This window comes from Euprymna scolopes, chromosome 14 (assembly GCF_053919585.1).
Source record: "Euprymna scolopes isolate OS-2025 chromosome 14, ASM5391958v1, whole genome shotgun sequence".
NCBI lineage: Eukaryota > Metazoa > Mollusca > Cephalopoda > Sepiida > Sepiolidae > Euprymna > Euprymna scolopes.
This window is the reverse complement of record NC_136495.1, coordinates 36,559,666-36,582,767: the sequence shown is the minus strand read 5'-3', so window position 1 is coordinate 36,582,767 and position 23,102 is coordinate 36,559,666. Positions and strand designations below refer to the sequence as shown.

General features: G+C 33.2%; 1 protein-coding gene across 2 annotated transcripts in view; it reads right to left on the bottom strand.

Moving 5' to 3' along the window:
- Positions 1 to 2,501: 2,501 nt before the first annotated feature.
- Positions 2,502 to 23,102, bottom strand: part of LOC145292953 (core histone macro-H2A.1-like) — a 45,837-nt gene continuing 25,236 nt past the window's right edge. For both annotated transcript variants that reach the window (XM_080139156.1, XM_080139157.1), the window contains 3 exons: positions 21,317 to 21,403; positions 15,209 to 15,383; positions 2,502 to 2,935 (listed from right to left, as the gene is read on the bottom strand). In XM_080139156.1, coding sequence (XP_079995282.1) covers positions 2,776 to 2,935; positions 15,209 to 15,383; positions 21,317 to 21,403 — 422 coding nt within the window. In that variant the 3' untranslated portion in view covers positions 2,502 to 2,775. The remainder of the gene's footprint in view (positions 2,936 to 15,208; positions 15,384 to 21,316; positions 21,404 to 23,102) is intronic.

Here is a 23,102-nt window from a genome sequence, read left to right as displayed (position 1 = left end):
GATCCCACCATTATTCTAATGACCTTGGCAATGAATATGATGTATGTGTTCCATTTCAGATCAGGAGTAAAAGCCAGACCCAGAAGCTTGTCAAAACATGGAGCCTCCCCAAGACGAGAGCCATTCATTTCAATTGATACCAGACGGGGATCAGAGTGTTGATGATGTAAAGATAGGAGCTTAGTTTTAGATGCATTAAAATTAATCAGCCACCTTTTTCCTCATTGTACCACGTGCTCAAGATCAGAGGAGAGAGAATCAGAGAGAACTTGGTCATTTAGGGCCTTTGATAAAAGGGTGGTTCATAGTCTACATGAACTTTTCATATTCTACCTTTAGATAGAGTAGTTGTTCAAACTCTACCCGTAGAAAGAAGGGGTTGTTCATACATTAACCATAGAAAGAAGGGGTTGTTCATATATTAACCATATAGAAAGAGGGGTTGTTCATACATTCACCATAGAAAGAAGGGGTGTTTCATGCATTAACCATAGAAAGAAGGGGTGTTTCATGCATTAACCATAGAAAGAAGGGGTTGTTCATACATTAACCATAGAAAGAAGGGGTTGTTCATACATTCACCATAGAAAGAAGGGGTTGTTCATACATTAACCATAGTAAGAGTGGTTGTTTATATTTTATACATGGTAATGTATATGGTAAAAGGGTAGTTCACATTATCCACACACAAGTTATTTATACTCTACATTTAGCTTGAAGACCGGTTCATACTTGTCTCATAGACAAAGGATTGTGCATACTTTAATAACAGACTAGCTGGACGCCTGTCATTGCCCGGTCGTACAATATGCTTAAACATGATATTTTAATTTATGCAGATTGTGTACATATTATTATTATAGAATCAATCCTCTATTGATTATTATATATTATGAGGAATAATTTGTCTGGTGGACTAATTCGCAAAAAAAAATTAAAAAATAATAATGATTGTGTCGTTCATCAAATTCCGTCTGTGTTTGTTTACAATATCATGTCAGCTGATATTTGGGCTTGATGATCTTAAAAATAGTCTTTCTTCTCTTATAGATAAAATAGAAGAATTTTTACGGGGGAATATTTTATTTTACACCAGCTAAGGTTACACCAGTGTAACGTAAAATGTTCCCCTGTAAAAATTCTTTTTTTTTATCTATAAGAGAAGAAAGATTATTAATATCAAACTTTTTCGATTTTCGATACGTATCGGATGAATTTCTAAAACATATCTAAGAACACTGCCAGACATATAAATTAGCTTTGTGTGAAATTTGCAAAAGATAAGCTCAGCCGTTTCGGAACCTATGAGGAAGGAACTCACACACACACACACACACATACACACACACACACAGTGACTTTCATATAAAAGTAGAAATAAAAGGATTATTTATACTTTATCCAGAAGTAAAGTGAATATTCTACCCATACTGACATGAGTGGTTTATATTCTACCTTTAGCTAGAGGGACTGTTTATACTTTATCCATACGTCAAAGGGCTGTTCATACTTTAACCACAGCTAATTAGGTTGTCTGTTGTTTATATTTTAACCATAAATAAAGGAATTGTTCATACTTTCTCTATAAGCAAGGAGGTTATTCATACTTTACCCAAACTTATACAAGTTATTTATACTTCTACTCTAAATAGAAGGTTATTCATACTTTACCGATAGGTAAAGAGGCTATTCCTACTTTAGTCATAAGTAAAGAGGCAGTTATACTCTATCCATGCATGAGCTGTTAATACTATATCTTTAGTTAGAGGAGCTGTAAACACTCTACCCATAGGTATGAAGATTGTTTATACTTTAAACATAGATAAGGTTTTTGTTTTTTTTACTGTATCAATAGATAAAAGGTATATTCATATCTTACTCACAAACAAAAGTTTTGTTCATACTTTAACAATGGATAAAGAAGTTATTTATACTCTACCCATGCAGTAATTGCTTATAAGCACTTGTACCTCCTCGACATGAATACCCCCAACAAACCCGACAAGCAGCTAAATCCCACCCCTTCACAGTAGAGATCCCTAGGTGTAAGAAAGCCTACTACTCCAATAGTTTCTTCCCCAAAACTGCTAGACTTTGGAACTCCCTTCCGGGATTCTGCTTCCCCGACTGTACTGACATTCAGAGGTTCAAGTGTAATGTGAACAGACATCTTGCTGCTAATCTCCCTTCATAATATCCCTGCAACTTATGTTCCCGATACTTCAAAGTGGCACTGTGCCTTGTTTAAGGCGAAAATTGAATTTAAAAACAAACAAACAAAAAAATCTATATCTTCAACTAGTGAGTCTGTTCATACTCTACACACAGATAATGCAGCTGCTTATACTTAATCTAATAACATAACTGCATCTAATAGAACTGAAGGGACTTTAAACTCAATCTTCTGATCACATAGTCAGCATTCGTATCCATTACTTTATGTAACTAACTGAACACCCTTTCTGGCAGAATTAATAAAATGATGAAAAAAAATGTGAAACGTCTTTGTAAGAGGTTTTATTGCCACACCCTGCATAAGAAAAAATGTTAAGAAAAAAAAAAAAATCAAATTCTTTCAACTTTGTTATTTTACTAAATGTTTTTTTTTAATGAAATTATGCGCAAACCGGGTGGAATCTTTGTACGACTGATTTAGAATCAAAAAGAACATTCTGGAAATCTATCACCCCCCCCCCCCCCCAAAAAAAAATACAGCATACCATATAGCCAGACGGCATCAGTTTGTTTTAGGAGCCATTTTTTTCTCCTTTTTTTTTAGTCAAGTTTTTTTAGTTCGGAGAGGTAGACATCAATGCTTTCTTTATCGAAGAGGACAAAATAGATCTGTTTTAATGACGATGACATGACGGTTGAGAAATAACTGCTGATTGCACGGAGAATGATTTGTGCAGCTATATTCTTTGGGAAACCACCACTGAAAAAGATAAAATTTGTTCACCAAATAAGTGTTAACATAAATAAAATAGATTATATTAATAAATAATAAATAAAAAATAGAAAAATAAATAAATGATATAATAGGTTAACTCAATGTTCATAAATAATAAATAGGGTGCTTGTGTATTATAATTAGATATCAAAAAACACATTTTAAGTAAAAACACTATTACATAATTATGTGATGTTGAAATTAATAGAAAAAATTCCAAAAATGACCAAGTAAGAGAACTGCCTGAACTATTTTTTTTTATTAAAAAAAATAAATAAAATTTTTTTTTTTTTTAAATTGCTTCTCAATCTGCCATTTTCTAATTTGAAATTGCAGAAGTTAACTGAAACAAGGGAGATAAGTCAGTTTGTCATAAGGAATTGGCTGCAATAGAAGAATCATTATTAATGTTATTTTTTCTGGAATCATTTTTCTATATTTATTCATTTATTTATTTGCAGACTATTATCCTCATCTCCATAGTTGGTGTTTCACCATGTTTCAGCCAACTCATCCTCTGGCCTTCTTCAACAACAACTATGAAGATTAGGATAACAATCTGTAAATAAATAAATATACAAATTATTCATCTCAAATGATTTCAATAAAAAAAAAAAAAATAATATATCATTTTTTTATTTGACCATTTTTTTTTTTTTTAATTTGTGGAAATTTTATTAATTTTGCCAAAACATGTAATTATGTAATAGTAATTTTACTTAAAATGCGTCTTTTGATATCTAATTATAAGGCACAAGCACCATAAATAGTATCAATAAAACAGATTTGGTTTAGTATTAAACTTAGGAGATAACCTTTGTTCACTAACATTTTATTATGTCCATTTTTTTGTTTTTTTTGTTTTACAAAGGAGTCACCACTTATCAAGGCCTGGAGGCCACTCGAGGATAAAGGTTAATGAGTGATAAAGGTTAATGAGTGTCAATATCATAGTAATCGTTAGTAGTGAAAATTTGGTAGATTGAATTACTTAAGGAGACGGATCATCAAGAACTTGTTTACGTTGGACTTGAAGGCGATCAGATAGTAGTCAGTTAGAAAGCAAGGAAATGGAAGAGAGTTTTACAGGTGTGCAGTTCTAAGAAATAAGTTTTGTTCATGGAATCTACGTTTAGGTTTAGGTAGAGATAAAGAGTGGTGGAAATTACTGATAGTGGTTTCAGCTAGACGAGTGTTTTTTTTGTGAAAGTATGGCGAGGAGGGCCTGTGGCACAATGACGTAGCTCCTGTTTTGGGGGAGCTGGGGGTTTCTACATTAATAAACCTTGTGCCTAACTTAGTCTGCACTTGTGTGGAGGCAAACACACACACATTTCAATGAGGACACATTTTTTTAACGGTTAAAACTGTCGATACACGAAGATTGGCAGGTGTTTATGAATTCAGTCCACAATAAAAGTTAAGCTATGTTGACATACTTTGAAAAACAAAACATTGCATAAAACACATATTTCTCTATTTCTCTCTTTCACTCTCTTTCTTCATTGAAAGAGAGAGAATTAAATATAATTCTATTGCTTTAAAACAGTTGAAGCTTGCATTCTGGGGTCGGCGGACGTAACATAGCATGCATCTGGTTTCAACTTATGTTTATAAAAATATGTTCCTCATTGTTAAATCTTAAATAAATTATATTTTTATAAAAATGCATTTGTTTGCTATTTTTGTATAAGTGTTAAATTCCAGCACGCCATAATACCGACGATGGAAAGATGCCCGTAACGACACAATGAAGATAAGAAGCAACCCATGCTAGCCGATTATAGCCAACGACATATCGACCCATTTTGTTGCTGTTTCCATGTGCCTATCATTTGATATTGTGTCTCACACCCAGGGAGCTGGTCGTGTTCCCAGGACGTTTCTCAACCAAGTAACTCTCTCTGGGAAACGATAGTACCATAGGCCTATAGATTGGAGCTCAGACAAGCACTTGCCATGACAATAACGATAAAGCAGAGACAGGCTTGCAATGTCTCTTCTGTCGGAAAGAGGTTGCAGGGAAGAGAAAAGGGCATCCCCCACTAGGCTACAAAGTCTATTTTGAATTCTGTCAAGGCAGGATAAAATGCTTCTAGCAGCTCCTACCCAGATGTGGTGTGGCAACAGTACTCCATCCTTGTAGCATATTATGAACAGAGTTAACTCCCTTTGCATCTTGTTTGATTTGTTTATGTCAATCATGTAAAACATCAAATATGACAAATGTTTTTTTAGCATTTTGCATATTAGCTATGACATACTGTTATTTCTTTTAACAAAAACATTAGATATAATGATTTTATGCAATAATATTTGTAAATAGTACTGAGCAGTAATTTTTAGGAAAATATTTTTTTTTTAAGTAAGAAATCAAATGTTATGGCTGAACAACTAGCAACAATCTTGTGATGCCATCTTGAAAACAGCTTGAAAGAGCAAGAGAGATAACTCCAAATACTTCAAACTTGTGAAATTTTAGAAAGCCTTCTTAACATGGAGAGGGGATAATACAAAAACCCAAATTCGCTTAAAAATTATATTTTTCATAAAAATAAAACTTCTATGATTTCCATGATTTTTGGTGTATGATATTTTCTTTCCATCACAGGTATGTACACCATAAAGATTTTTCTTTATTTTTGTTTTTTATGGAGGAGGGGGATTTCTGGACAAGCGTCATAAATCCTACTCCGATTTTACATTCTTAAGAATGAGAACTTCTTGAAGAAAACAAGCGCACTCTTTATAAGTCATAAACAGCAAAAGACTTCAATAACACAATTAAGAAAGCTGCCCACATCTCAAAGAAGATAAGCAACTCTTTGTAAATGTATTAACATTTTGATCGTAGATAAAGTAAAATGACTTGTTCATCCTGTTCATAAAATTCTCATACATTCTTCTTAAAATGGAGAATTTGTGTCTGTATATTTGTAACCAAAACAGAATATTATTATTAAAAAAAGATGAGCAAATTTTTTCTCTATATACTTAAGTGGTTTGCCCTCATTTTTCTGCACCTTTCCACCATTCCTTCTAGACATTCTGAAGAATATAATAAATTATGTATTGTCTCCAAGGTCTCCTGTCTCTATTTTGTTTAAATAATAAAATGTACATAAATCTTCAAGAAGTGTGATTCTTGCATCCAATCATCATCATCAACTTTCGGCAGCCTCATAACTCTCGCATCCCTGATTTTGTTCCTTTAGTCCTCACATTCCAAGAGCAATGTTTTTGACAAAGAGGAAAGAATTGCTGTTTTCTGAGTTAGAATATATTCCATCTAACACTTATCGTTGGCAAGTTTTTGACCTTGAAGTACTATTTTTTTTTTTAGCTTCTTACATCAAGTGGCTTCATATCTTATCTGGAGCAATTTCCATAAAAAAACAAACTGTAGAATGCTATCTATCATTAATAACAATTTCCAATATCTCGTGCATCTCACCCTTTTTGTTTATCTGACGGATCATGCCTGCCATGTATATATATATATTGCTCACACAGACTGCTGATCTGTTTTCAGTTTAATTAGAGATGATATGTATGCTAATTTTTTCTTTCCTAAAAGATCCTTATTCTAATTCAGATCCGTTAACTTCATTTCACATATTGATATTATCCTGTGCTATACTTCCTAGGCATATATTGCTCACACAAACTGCCGATCTTTTTTTATCCAAACATTTTCCATTATACTAACAAAGATATGGATGCGAATTCTGTTTTTACAAAAAAAATTATTCTTTTCACATATAGATATCATTATGCTATGTTAACTTTATTTAGTTGATTGTTCTGTAAGTCCAAAAATATACTTCATCATATCACATTGTTGGTTGCATACTACTTTTTTTGCATCCTTCCACCATTCATTTTAGACATTCTATATAATATGATTTTTTATGTATCTAAGATTTCTTGTCTTTTACTAATTTTTTTTTCACTGAAGTCCAACAATGTACATTATCACAACATTTGCCTCGTTGTTTACCTCTTTTTTTCAACATAATTCTTGTCATATTCTTGGGTGTACAACTCTTTTTCTGTATCCTTGTGCCATACTTTCTAGCGATGATATGGATGTGAATTTCGTCTTTACAAAAAAAATTATTCTTTTCACATATTGACATCATTATACCATGTTAACATTGTTTAGTGGATTGATCTGTACGTGCAAGAATATACTTTATCATATACATTGTTATTTGCGTATATGGGCAGCTGTTTTCAGACTGATATACTATCTCATGGGTCACCGCCACACACACACAAACGAATCTCAAATACGCACCGGTTACGTGCCCTTATTGTGATTCCCATTTTAGCCGACAGATGGCGTCCTTATTTCCTGTTCCGCTCCTTTCTATCTCTTTCTTTTTTGTCGCTTGGCGTCGACATGAACACACATTCTTTTTTGTCAAGCTGCGATATAAGCATGTGTGCATTATTTTCCTCACGTGCTTTGACAGAAGCGGATCGTTTTAAGGTAAGACGATATCATATACCTTAAACGCTTGCATGCGCAATAAACATTCAACACATATTTTATTGAACTCTTGTGATCACACACATAAATATCCAGACACACGTATGCAAAATAAGCTCATATGCATAACAAACATTCTAACTCATCCATACACGTATATACAATGAGCTCATATGCATAAAAGACATTTCACTTCATGCATGACACGCGCGCGTTGTACTCAAACACTGTATTATTCAATAGTTCTGTGTAAATAATCCTTGTATATATGTAAATACGTAACCCTGTTTTAGTGTGCTTATTTTTAATTCTTCTTCTTTAAATGTACTCATAAAACATGCTCTTTATTGCTGATTGTTTTTGGAACACGCACATACTACTTTTACACAACACATACTTTTTCTGCATCCTTCCACCATACATTTTAGAAATTCTACAGAATATGATTTATTATGTTCTTGTCTTTTGTTTCACTGAAGGCTATCGCAACATTTTTTTGGTTATTTACCTTTTTCTGCACCCTCCCGCTATTTCTTTCTAGAACTACCTTGCTGTATATTTGTAAACAAAATATAGAATATTAAAAATAAGATTATTATCAAGTGTTTTCTTTGTATACTGCCTATTTTTGTTCACACTCTTACCATTCACTTTTAGACATTCTGCAGAATATGATCCATCATGTATTAACGTTTGGTTTGACTTCAAAGTGTTTGGTAGAATTCAAAGATAATAGTAGGCATCACTTTTTTTTTTTTTTTTTTGCATAGGCATCACCACATTATCAAGGCCCAGAGGCCACTCAAGGATAAGGGTTAAAGAGTGTACAGTAGAAATTGGACAATATAGTAATCATTAGTAATGAAAATTTGGTAAATTTGATAACTTATATGGAACGGCTCATCAAGAACTTATTTACTTTAGACTTGAACACAACCATATTGTAGTCAGCCGGAAAGCAGGAAAACGGAAGACAATTCCACAGGTGTGCAGTTCTAAGAAAGAAGCTTTGTTCATGGAATCTACGTTTAGGTTTAGGCACAGATAAAGAGTGGGGGGAATTATTGATAGTGTTTACAGCTAGACGAGTGTTTCTTGTGAAAGTTTGGCGAGAGGGGACCATAGATTGAAGCTCAATCGAACACTTTCCATGAAAATAACGATACATCAGAGACAAACTCGCAACATCTCTTCTGTGAGATAGAGGTTGCAGCGAAGAGAAAAGGACATCTCCTACGAGGCTACAAAGTCTATTTTGAACTCTATCAAGGCAGGACAAGTCCTTTCTAGCAGCTCCTGCCCAGATGGGGCAACAGTATTCCATCTTTGGACGTACCTGGCTCTTATATAGATAGAGAATAGCATCAGCAGTGAGATATTTACCGGATCGATAGAAAGATCCCACCATTTTTCCAGCGGCCTTGGCAACAGATTTGATGTACGTGTTCCATTTAAGATCAGGAGTAATGGTCAAGCCCAGAAGCTTGTCAAAACTTGAGGCCTCCTGAAGACGAGAGCCATTCATTTCAATTGATGCCAAATGTGGATTAGAATGTTGATGATGTAAAGAGAGAAGCTTGTTTTGTGACGTGAACACTTTTACCTTGATTCAAATATGAGACAAAATGGCTACCAGTGATGAACAGCATGTTCTTCACGCACATAAACTAATGCTTACAAAAACTGAAGTAAAAGAAAAGCTTCCTCAGCCATGTTGAGCCTCTAACAACATCTTAGGAAGAGACTAGATTGGAGCTGTGAACAATACGTTGAGAGAACTGCTTTCCTACTTACATAGGAATCCCCCCTTTGGAAGCCCTTCCCACTGGCTCAAAACCACTCTGGGTCCAGCAGAGAACACTCAACCTCCTGAGAATATGGATGTCGGGGTTAAAAGTTGCTGCTGAGCAATACCCTTTCTCCCTCCTCATTACCTCTTTCTCACAGAAAAGACGTTGCAAGTATCTCTACTCTATCATTATTTTCATGGCAGATATTCAACTGAACTTTAATCTATGCTCTCCCCCTGTAAAATGTTCGCAACATTTGTCTGGCTACAACCAATATCAACAATTACTCAATGAAACTTCCATAAACAAATGAAGCTTCCATAAACAAAGTTTCTTTCTTAGAACTGTGGAACACAGTACCAGCTGACTACAATATGATCATTTTCAAGTCCAATGTAAACAAATTGTTGTTGCGCAGTATTCTTAAATTATCAAATCCTATCCAATTTTCACCATTATCAATCATTACAATCATTACTGAGATCTCTAACCTTTATTCTAGAGTGACCTCTGGGCCTTAATAAGCAGTGATCACTTAGTAAAAAATAAAAATAAAAAAACTCAACCATTTGCGAATGTAGAGAGAAGGACCATAAGAAGCAGCATTGTTTTGTCTGCCATCTACTAGTCAACAAATGCAGCAGAAAATATAGTGTATAATAATACTGATGCAAAGACCTGTGTAAAAAGTGGGAAACTGTACGCTTCCAAGCAACAGCAGCAATAAGAATTTTGCTCATCATATTTAGATTTATGCTTATAATTGAACAGTGATAAACTAAAGACTGGTGGACATTCATGATTGAAACTTGGTGGACAAGTTGGACATAGATTAAAGTTTATTTGTATCAAATATGGTTGGATTATAGAAAGGATTGTGAATTTTATTAACGAATCCATTGGTGGCATTTTTGTTGAATATATTAATGCAAAAAAATGGACAATATCATGGACAAGACAAACATATAGACATTAAAAGCTTCATTACATCGGAAAGCAAGTGGAAATGAAGACAATTAAGCTAGAGTAAAGGCATGAAAGCTGACAAAAGGATTTTATTTGTGAGCACACAATTTGTGAAGTTCAGAGAACTGTTAGGTGCTAGTGAAATGAGACAATAATTTTACAGCAATTGAGGAGTGTTAAAATAATTAATGATCGTCAGTCTGCTAAGAGTTATCTCCTTTGTTTCGTATTTGTAAAAGGATCATAGTCTTCACGTCTTCAAAGATTGCTCCCCATAATGTTCTTAATAAAAGTTGTTCAAATCTTTCTATCCGCAGTTGTATGTTCAAGTCTTGCAATTGTTTGGTCTGGAGTTTCACCATAGATGTTTATGCACTGTACACACTTTAACCCTTAACCTCGAGTGGCCTCTGGGCCTTGATAAGTAGCGATTCCCTTATAAAAAAAAACAAAACAAAAAAAAAACTTCCAGCCATATTGTTGGAGTCTTTCTCCAAATTCTTCTTTTCCTTTTGATATTCCTTACACATTTAATACTTCAAAGTTTAAACTTGTCAAAATGAAACGATCATAATGGTTTTTACATGTATCTAAGGATATTCTCAGTTTCAGAGTGTTGTCAATCTTCATGTAGCATAACAATATATTTTTTTAAGATCCTCAGAGAGTTCTTTCCCATGTTGGAACTTCCAGTGACCAGTATGAGAGAATGTGAGAGCTTGTAGAGGACTAGGACATATAAATCCTAATCCCGTTACAAAAGAAAATAATGAAATGAATGGAATTGAAGGAAACAAAAACTCAATTGATGGGATGGAATAAACATGTCGTTTATTTTCTGTTGGAAATAAAAATGGTTTAGGTGTAACATGTGTTCATTCAGGCGTTGACGACTACATGCGTGGAAAAGAAAGAAATGAAGTTGAGGGCGAGAAATGGCCGTCCCGCACGTAGTAAGGGAGTGTTTGCCTCAGCAAAACCGTGCGTTCATGATAGCAGTCGTCCACGTGGAAAAGTCTTCAAACCAAGAGTTATGGACGCCGAACTTGCCTGGGCGACGAAACCAGGCAAAAGGGAAGAAAGAGGAAGTCGAATAGTGTCGTGGACTTTTATATCGGGGTGAGTGTTTTGACTGCACATGTCTGGAACTCCTTTCAGGGAAAGTGACATTTCGCATGTGTGCGTACTTGTGCGCATATGTGTGCGTATATGTATGTACGTTAGCACATGTGTGTGCGCATGAATATGAGTGTATATACGTGAAATTGAATATATGTACGTGTCTGTGCGTATGTGCGTGCGTACATGTGGGTGTATGTATGAGGATGTGTACATGTGTGTGTGTGTGTGTGCCTATGTGCGTGCGTACATGTGGGTGTGTATATGTGAGGGAAAACATGTTCGAACAAGCTGCACTACAAATTTGAACACACTGCTACCTATGCACACATGGGCCTAATAACACTAATGAGTTGCATGACATTTTGGAGGGAAAATGACAAGCAGTACTCAATTTGGACATTTAGTGGTGTAGTTTCTTAGTGGTGTGCCCACTTTTGTTGGCAGGTGATCTTTTAATGGTTATATTTTGAGTTATTTTGAGGAAACTAAATTAATTCTGTTATATAAGCTACACACAGACTACTTTTCATTGTGTCAAAATGTCATTTTGTTACTGTTATCCCATGAAGAGATATATTTAAATATCTGCAAAAATGTGAGGAGTGTATTCACTTTCATAATATACTGTATGTATATATATATATATATATATATATATATATATATACACACATTTTCAATTTGTCTTTACATAAGTAGTAATTTGTTGCTACACAGTCAGGAGCATGTTTCGGTCTTGAAAATGTTGCTTGCTCTACTTCCGTATTGAGCACTCTCGTATTAACCTCGTTATATTTCATTGGTTACCCTACTTTTGAAAAATAGCAACCTCAAATTTATATATATATATATATATATATATATATATATATAGAAGGAACTTTGTCTGTGTCTGCGAGTTTTGTTTCTTATGAATTCCAAAACGGCTGAACCGATTTTTATGAAATTTTACACAGAGGTACTTTGTGTGCCTGGCAGTGTTCTTAGATAGGTTTTGTATTAGAATCTCTTCGATAAATATTGATAATCGAAATAATCCCATGAAAGAAGGAACATGCGATTTTGACCAATCTCCTACAGCCTAGAATCACGAGTTTAAGAAGTTTTATTAACAAACAAGCAGAAAGGCCAGACATATAAATTAAACAGTAGGTTCTTTGATATGAAATTTGTTTGAAATGAATGTTTCTGTTTACAGCACAATTGCACCATGATACTTGATATTTTCATTTTAAACTTAAATGCAAGCCATTATCACAGCACAAGCAGTAAGGCCAGGCATATAAAATCAACAGTAGGTTCTTTGATATATAATGAGCATGTTTAAAATGAATGTTTCTGTTTAGAGCATAATTGAAGGATGATACTTGATTTTTTTTTTTTAAATTTTAATTCAAGTGATTATATAAAAAATAATTTTATAAAATCAACAGTAGGTTCTCTACAGTGCAATGTAGACTAAAATATATTTTAAACTAAGTCACTGCAAGAGGAATATGAGCAGTGCACCATGATGAGGCCCCATATATAGCAGGTAATCAATCGATTTTATAACATCATACAGCCGTTAATACACTTATAAAGATATGATGCAATTTATATTCTTTTTGGAACAAACATGTCCGTTATAATTCAAATATAGATGTGTAACTGAATTCTCTCTCTCTCTCTCTCTCTATATATATATATATATATATATATATATATATATATAGAGAGAGAGAGAGAGAGAGAGAGGCTGCATAAGGTATTTAAGGATATATGTTATTTTTATGATAGCAGGAATATTATTTGACTATATTTTCTGTATCTGAGAATTATGAATGACGACTCCTATATGATTTTATATTTTCTATGTCTGAGAATTATTAATGGCAGTCCCTATAATTACACAACAAATGAAGAAATTCACAGTTATTGTGACTATAATGACTGGATATATAAATTTAGAAATGGAACTAGCATGTGTAAGGCATTTGAAGACGTGCTATTTTAAGAACAATGTGTATATTTTTTTGTTTGTTTTTGTTGTTTTACAGCATTTCAAACCTTTTTGGGTTTTCAATGATGAATCCAGTCATTTTGGCAAAAGATTTTATGCTACAAGTTCTTTATATCTTCAAATATTTATTCATAGTGTTTGGTTTGGTTTGGTTGTTTTGTAGAGGAAAATTGTTGTTTTTGTTTTTGGCTTTGTAGAACGTGATTGAGTTTTGCAAAGGGAAAGGAAAAAAGAAACAATAATATTAATGTTTCGTGCTTTTTATATTGACTTTATATTACTCTAAGAATCACCAATGACATCAGATGCACAAACAAATGAAGAGGCACATAGTTGTCAGTTTTTTTTTAAGAAATATAAACCATTTTTAAAAGTCACTTGCAAAGAGTTAAAGGCTTAAGATGGAAAGATATTACGGTTATAAAAATGTAAAAGACATTTGCAACACACTGACAGAACATCTGCATTTATTCAGCAAGTGCAACACTTCCGTGATACTAATACCTAGAAGATCCATAAGGACACACACTACTGCTCCAAAAAACCAAGGAACTTCCTGACATTGCCATATAGCATTTCCATTTTGTCTTCACCATACGTACCTCAACTTTATGTCTATGTCATGCAAATCTGAAACGATCAACTTCCGCCTCCCAATGTTAGAAAGTAACAAAAAAGGAAAAAACTATAACAAAAAGAAGGAAATAAGTTGATCAGCAAAAAAATTTTTTTTAAATGTTATAGGAAATGAGGTTAGTAGAAAGACAATTGGGAGGAAGTTGTTCACCAAGACACACAAAAGCTGAAATAGAATTGTTAATCAAGATGTGGCAGGTCACTGGGACAAAAGAGCAGACATGCAGGTTGCTATATTTAGAGTTAGTTTACAAAGAGTTTTAGGAGTGGCAGTGAATTTTGCGACAGTCTACGACAGTTAAGGACAATTTATGGACAGTTTTGAGTTTGTGACAGTTGAGGACAGTTTCCAGTTTGGCACAGTTGAACGCAAGTTGTGGCTCTGAGCAGATTGAGATGAGCTGAAATGAATTGACGAACACGGCCTTGACAGAAGATGTAGATATAGACCTTAGCGTTTAGAGGGTTGTTTCTTCGTGATGTCACACACACACACACACACACCCAGAACCCAACCGATAGATACAGAATGTGTTGGTGGCTTTTATTTCTCTTGAGTTTCTGTTTTGCATTGTTTATTTTTATACTTGTGAACCCATGCGCACCTCCATGGCAGTTGCCAGTGTGAGAGATGACAACACAGTCAGAATGAGAATGGAAGCTGAGAGAAGACCACAGCAACAGCGTTGGGATCAGCGATTGTTGATGAGTGGTGGAGCACATGGTCCTACATAGATGCTTCTTTCTTTTCATGCCATACATATACATTCTTTTTGTATCTCATACAGCCATTTCTCTCTGTCCTTGCCATACAAAACTCTGTCGACATGTTGTCGATCTTTCCTTTTGTTTAAACCATGCATATCTTAACCTTATGCCCTTGCTAGATCCCTCCTTTTGTTCATGCTATACGTATCTCCCTTTGGTACTTCAAGATAGTAGATGTCCTGGATATGACTTAAACTATATCCGATGGTGAGGCCCCAGTTTGTGATCTTTGGGGAGTGTTGCCATTGCTCCCAGGTCCACTGACCCGGAGTGGTAGTACCCATTAGGGTCCCAACTATGGGTTAAATAGAAACCGACTTGAAAAAAAAAAAAAATATATATATATATATATATTCTATTAAAAAATTTTCTTCAATATCACTGGATTCAGCATTAAATAACCTGAAAAGGGTTGATACGCCGTAAAACAAAAATAACCAACCAACAACCATCAAGATAGTAGAAACCAAAGAACTTACCGTCCACTTCCGACTGATGGAAATGCTATACTTTTCAGATTCTTCTGGTCAGCCACATGCAGACAATTCTTAATCGTCTTTTCCAGAACATTATCACGATCAAGAGTTTGCCAAGAGGGGCCGTGACAAAGGATTACAAATCTGGCTGGAAAATGATGCCCGGGACATATTGTTGCTGTGAATAAAACATATTTAGTAATTACTAATAAGAGTTATTCCTATAATTACATATTATAATTATATATTATTCCTATAATTATAATTACATATTATTCCCATACGTGAGAGAGTTATTTAAGTATTGTTGCTTATAATATAAAATACATATAACTATAAATGTTTTCTCTTTTTCATGTACATATCTTACTTGTGAGACATTGACCTGAGGACTTAGTAATTGAATGACTACACTGCAGGTTGAGAAGAAGTAGGTACATTCCACAGCCTGACTTTGCACTGGTTTGCTTGATCTGTGTTAGCTAATAGACTTTCTTGGCACTGGTTAAAATGTCAGAGTACTCACCTCGCATGAAAGTGACTTGTGTTTTGAATCTTGAGTTCGGATATGTTCAACTGATGAGCACAAATGAGGGCGAAGCTTGAGTCTAGGATTTCCGTTGTACAACTTTCATGCCTTGTGAGCTGCGATGTTTTATTGTGGAAATAATTATATAACGTGTGTGTGTGTGTGTGTAATATTATGTATAATATCACGTATGAAACCAGTGACAACATTTTAAAATGCTTAACACAATACAAATATATTCTGTGATGCTAATTCTGGCATTGCGGAATTTTTTGAGTCCATTCTTTTAACATCCAGTTGATTTTACAGCTACCTTTTGCAGTTACCTTTTGCAGCTACCTTTTGAAATTCTCTTCTTTTCTGTATTTGCTTTTTCACCTTTAGATGATTCAACGAAGAATCAGAAACATCAAAAATGGAGAATTTTTTTTTTTATCAACATTTCTATAGTAGATAGATGTTGACCAATCAATCTTATATTCTTTTCTTAACGCCTGGTTCCTTTTCTGTGTTGATGAAATTTGAATAAAAGTTCATTTAAGTTGTAGAGAAGAAATTTGTCTTTTTTACTGAAGACTGCTGATCATTTTCTTCTTATCCAAGTGAGTCCAATGAATACTGTCGCAGTAATGCTATTACATTATGGCTACAAATGCTAAGCTGACCGGCTACTCCTGGAGAGAGTTGGAGCAAACCGCCCAGGACTGTGGACGTTGGCGGGCAGTTGTGGATGGCTCAAGGCTTAAGAAAGTAGGTATCTATGACAAGTTTCTCATAACCTCCACAACTTCTGATTTCTTTTTTTGAGTAGGGGAGATAACTCGTTTTACATAAAAAAATTAATGATTATCCAGTTGTAGACTATGGCTTGCATGTCTACCTTCTGGTGACCGATCGGACAACTGCTCGCCATAACAAGTTAAAATAGGGACAGGTAATGAAAGTGAAAATCATTTGATTATTATTTCCCCTAACTTCACATACACACACAAAAAGAAATGAATACTCCGATAATGAGAAAATTTTTATCCCAAATCATAGGATTATCTGGTTTTAATGACATTTTCAAGCCCATTGCATCACTATATTTTACAAGTATTTCAAGCAGTACGAGATCTTGACTTTGTTTATAATCACATAGACAATCTTCTTGTGGTAAGTGCCTCATATGAGGAATATATCACTTATTTCTGCCTACTGTTTAAACAGTTTCAGAAATACCAGGTGAGGATTAAACATGGTAAATGTGTTTTTGGTGTTTCATCATTAGTTTTCAGAAGGTGCCAAACAAAAGTTTCATGGTTTTTCTTTCGTGCAAACACTGGCCATTTTTCTCAATGAAAAATATATTTCTATTATTACGAAGATAATGCAATGAAAAATGAAAATAATATTCTTTTTGTTATTACAAAGAAAACACAATGAATAATTTTTTGACAATTTCTACAAAATTTAATAAAATTAAAACTCAAATAAAAAAAAATCACTTATTGTAAGGTAAGTTTCATGAATAAATATTTATTTTTTGAATAACAAACTGATAACAAACAAAAAATTTTATTTGATTTTTTATGATTTTTATGACTTGTTTAAATCAAGATAAATATTTAGTTTTTTTTTTATTAAACTAATGATAGCAAATAAATGTTTTCTTAAATGACATTAGCTGTCACAATCTCATCAGCTCAGTGTTTTGGCACCTTTCAGTATTTTATGTAAACTGCCTAGAAAATTCCAAAGATAATACTGCTAATTCTGCATAAGTAAGGGAACATCCGAAAAAAACAGGACGAAAAAGATTGTCTGTCGATATGTGCTAGACTGAAGAAATAAATTAAAGATTATCTCTTACAATGTGATTTTTTATTTTATTTGTATTGAACTATGTAGCACAATATTACTTTCTGCGTATTTATTTATACTTATTAATTTATCTCATTTGAGTCAGTTCTATATATAAAATACAATGGACACTATTTTCATAGAAATGTTAATAAACTCATAATTGCAGAATGTTATTGGTTGTGCTAGCCACAAAAATATCAGCTTTATCAAAACATATTTGTTAATTAAATTCATCTTTCTCATGGAATTTCCACGTGTCCTAATAATTTATATAAATATATCATTTGTTGTTTTCCTTTCTTTAGACTGGACTGTTTATTTAAATTTTCTGTCAGCATAAGGTGGAATAACAAAAAACAAAAACAAACAAAAAGATGTGCTACTAAAATATATCACTTTTAATAAATTTTAGGAAAATTTATGTGTATGAGTTGTTGAACCTCAGAAAATCAGTGTCTAAAACGTTGTGAACATAATAATTGTCTAGAGGAGGAATACTGGGTCAAATGTGTAAACAATGTAATATTTTTTTGGAAAATAAGTCTTGTATCTCAATGTTTGAGATTACTATAGAAAACAGTCTTAGAGTTACCAGTTTTAGAGGTGTCAGTCCTTTGTTCTTAAGGATGTGTTCACGCCAGTTTTGGGGTTTTACTTTAGGGTGTTTGTTTGAGAGAAGTATCTTTGGGATGAGTTGGATTCAGAGAAATAATTTCAATGAAAAAGATTTGCAGGGTTGATAATCAAAATGTGAGAAAAACAAGAGACACTGCCATGCGGTAAACAAAACAAAATAATGAGTTAAGAAGGCATATATTCACAAAACAGATAATTTTATATTTGTTTAAGATGGAAGGTTTACAGCAATAGGAAAACATAGAATGTTTGTGAATATTTCTGGAGTTCTTGTAAAAACAAGGGATTTGCTAGCTGAGACATTAGAACTCTGGATCAATTAATTAGAGCTGTGAGTTTCAGGTGTCAGGAAAATCATGTTCAAAACTTTGCTGCTTATTTTTAAAAATCACTAGCCTGGGTGTCCAGTGTTGCCCGGGTGTTTGGCAGTGTGTGTTGAGCAAAAAAAAAAAAAAAAAAAAAAAAATTGGTAGTAGGCAGTCAGGCTTGAACCTGTACCGCGAAGGAGGACAAGAATGTGAAAAAACAAAAACAAAAAAAAAACGTGATGTCTTTGCTGTTGTGCCCATTGCCAAACTGGAAGTGACGTAGGTTTAAATTAAGGCTAATCAATCGAAAAGAGAGAATAATTTTCAAAAATATTGGCGAAAAAAGCAACCCCTCCCTGTAGAAAAGTGCCCAGTTGAGGATGAAGGAATTAATATTTTTAGCTAATTTTTCAATATTTGTCGTCCGAAGGGTCAAGCTTCAAAACGATATTGATTTCATGAAAATCTGTCATCTCTGTTGAAAGTTTCTGCGAGACATACAAACATACATACATACATGTAAACAAACAGGTGAGATTTATATTATAGACAATTCATTGAAAGTTGTTTTTAAGAATTAATGTTCTTTTGTTATTGTATTAGTAAAATATTTCAGCAAAATGGATTGGATATATTTCATATACATAGTTTTTAAAGGGTTTATGTAGCTCCCAGAAAGAATATCTATAAATAGAAAAGTGAAAATGTGTGCATGGTATGTATGTATGTATGTATATGTGTTTGTATGTCTCGCAAAAACTTTCCACACGGGTCACGGATTTTCGCCACATCGGTATCATTTTAAACTTCCAACCTTCGCCCGACAAATATCGAAAAATTGGCCAAAAACGTTAATTCCTTCACCTTGAAATCAGTAGTTTTCTACAGGGGTTGGAGGTCAGACAAAAACCGTCCTCTCATGACGAGTTTGCTTCTACGCATGCATCATACGACGTCGTAACCGGATTTACTTTAAATATTTGGAAAAGCGACACAATTTCGGCGACGTTGTCTTAGCTCAGTTGCTTAGAGCGCGGCCTCATTATCTAAACGTTAGTTTTTCTTTGTGTTTTTTTTTTTTTAAAATATTTACTTCGCTTATTCTTATGTTTTGATTAACACCCCGCCCGAGCACACACACCTCTAAACACCCGGGCAACGCCGGGTACCCCCCGCTAGTTTCATATAAATTCAGAAAGTTTTCTGATTGGTTCAAAATATAATTATTTGTTTTTATGTAGGATAGTGTATGCGCAGACGATATGCATACGAATGCGGCTATGCATTTTGATTTTATACATCAATATGTTTACATCGACCACTACAGAGTTAATATTAAAATCAGCTTCCTATAGATCTATTTAAAAACTAGTGGGGGGTCACTCAGCCTTGCTTAATAATAAAATATGCTTAACCCTGTGTTAGTCCCATAGGGTGTTTTATCACCCCAATTTTGCTTAAGTGCTCATAATTCCTAGTTGGCAATTTATTTCTTTTCCTCCATCCCAGTACTCTCCTGACTCAGTGAGGGTATAGCACATGTGGTATGGTGCAGTTGTATCTCAGTTTTCCTTGAAAGTAGATGTCGCTTTGTCCTTTTGGGGTGTCCAGTCACCCCAGCTGACTAACGTAGGTATGATTTTATAATTTATATATTTTTGTATTTTTCCAGTGGAAACAAAAATTTGTAGATATAAGCGCATATTATGTATCATTATGCTACTCTGTAATATTTAATATGGAATTAATATGTTTTGGTATTTTCTTTATCATCAGTTTTGATGGGATTATTATTTTATTTTCAAGTTTATTACTCTTTCAATTTTGTAACTATGAACTTAACTAATGTAATATCTTTATTTTTCCTTTGTTTTATAATTTATTTTATTGAATTATTTTATATTAATATCAACAAACTATAAATGATTCAAACTATTCAATATATCCTGAATCAGCAGGATAACTATATTTTCAAAAATAATAATATTATAAATATTTTTGCATTGGAGTATATAAACACCCCATGTGACTAACCATGTTTGGAACACCCAGGTGACTAACACAGCATTAAATATAGTTTCATTCATGTTAATTTTGTATTTATTATTACAGAGCCAATTCTCTTTGGAATATTATATTGTACCTAATATATAATACTAATTTCAAAAGTTAAAAAAAAAAAAATGACTTAGGTGCAATCAACTAGAATCGAAACCAAAACATTTAGTGCTTCAGCTGTATTGCCTACTATTTGAGTTATCAACAGACAGATAAGAGTTAAAATTAAACCACTTCCAAGCTATGAATGAATTTGCATATACACAAAAGTAATAGAAATATGTCCCATCTAAAGATTTTACTTGATATAAACCAGCCTTGGTGTAAGATTACTATATCCTGTTAATTTCAGTGCTATGTGACCAGTAGTTTAAAAGTTTATCAGTTAAATATTTTCACACTGACAAACAGACACACATACAAACATACATCTGCTTTATTTATATAGATAATGAATTTTTTTTTTTTTTTACATTCTAATATATCTCAGTTATTTTATGGACCTAACCGGTAACTGCCCCTAGTAACTCGAGATGAAATCAAAGGAAAATTTCAATGGTGTTTTTAGATTCCTTGAAAAATTTTACTCTTATTGAAATTTATTTAAATTTCCTGAATTTTAACATGTCAGTTTCTATAACATACATTTATATACTGAAAATTTTAAATATATAAAAAGATATGTACGAAGATATAAAGAAATTTTTTAAAAACTGGAGCATAAAAAAATCTTACCTTCCCCGAGGTCAAGTGTGCCTTTAGATGACAAATCCTTTATTGCCGTGATAAAATCTTTGCCGCCAACTTTTTCCAGGGCACTTCCTGCAGTAAAACATAAACATAGGTTCTTTAGAAAAAAAAATCTTTATATATTCTGTTCAAGAAAATAATTACAAATTACCAAAATGAAAACTGGTGCTAGCACATTCGGCTGTCTGAAGATACCAGCTCCCTGACCTAAATGCATTAAACATAAACATTATTTTTTTTCTCTTTTCAAAATTCAATCATGTTATGCAAAGTTAAAAACAAAAATTTTCCTCTACAAAACAACCAAACCAAATATTATGAGTAAATACTTGAAGATATAAAAAAACTTTAAGCATAAAAACTTTTACCAAAATGACCAGATTTAGCATTAAAATGGTCAAAAAAAAAAAAAAAAAAGAAGAAGGTTGATATGCCATAAAATAAAAAACAAAAAACTAAACACCACGAATAAATATTTTAAGATATAGAGAACTTGAAACAAAATGATTGGATTCAACATTAAATAACCCGAACCATAGAAACTCAATTTCTCTATTCACTGCTCCACAGGCTCTAAAAGGCGATCGAGGTTGAATTTTTTGGTCTCATAAATCCAATTTTGTGTTCTTATCTGGTCAATTTCAATTCTACCCAAAGCAGGCCAGAGGATTAGTGGCCAACAACATGGTGAAACAACAACAACTATGGAAGGCAGTAATTACTGGAGATACAGTACAAAACTCAGCATTCCTATCCCATCACAGTTAACCACATATAGAAGGCCAAAGGATAAGTTGGCTGAAAAACAACTACGAAGATGAAGATAACAGTCCACAAAAAAATGAATACACAAATTATGATGCCTCATCTCAAAGGACTAAAATATATATATATATATATATATATATGAAAACTGAATATATTTAATTTTAAATAAATAAGAATGCAAATATACAAAATACTAATCATAGTGGGGGTGATAAGTAGTTAAATGGATTAATCCTAATCTTATAAATACAAGACTGATAAATTAAAAAATATATACATTTTTAATTTGGAAATTGATGAATCACACAGGTAAGAAATTTATTTTTATGAAAAGGTTAGTAATTGTAATTAAGAATAGGAAATTGGATCAAATGTTTGTAACATGTCTTCTTCCTAAGATTAAGGGAGATGGTGTTTGATCAACACTGCTGGGGAGCCATGATGTAATATACTGTTTTGTTTTTAAATCCCCGAAACAGTGTTTCATGGTAAACAACTGATGATCCCTTAAAAAATAAATTATTAGTACTATAGTAAATTTGAGAACAAGTTCATGCAGTGATTGCACGTGATTAAATGACTTACTGACTAGATGGTTTTCTAACGAATGATAAAAAATATTTTTTTTGTATAGTTTGAAAGGTTAAAAACTTCAAAGACTATATATATATAAATAAATTAAAATAAAATATATAATATCATTCTCTCTTTTTTTCATTTTTCGTCATCTTTTTCTTCTAGGGGATGGAACATCCAACCAGATGTCTACCATTTACCCCTATTTTAGTGAGTCCAACCAAGAGATCTTTTTAGGATTCTAGTCGTCCCTTTCAGTGCAAGCGTTTGTATTTCACTTGCATTTGGTTCACCGGGTATACTTGCTATGTACTTTTTAAAGTTCTTTTTCATAAGCCCAGTTGCTCCTATGATGATTGGTATAATTGAAACCTCTTTTAATTTCCAATTTCGTCTCATATCATACATAAGTACTTGATACTTAGAT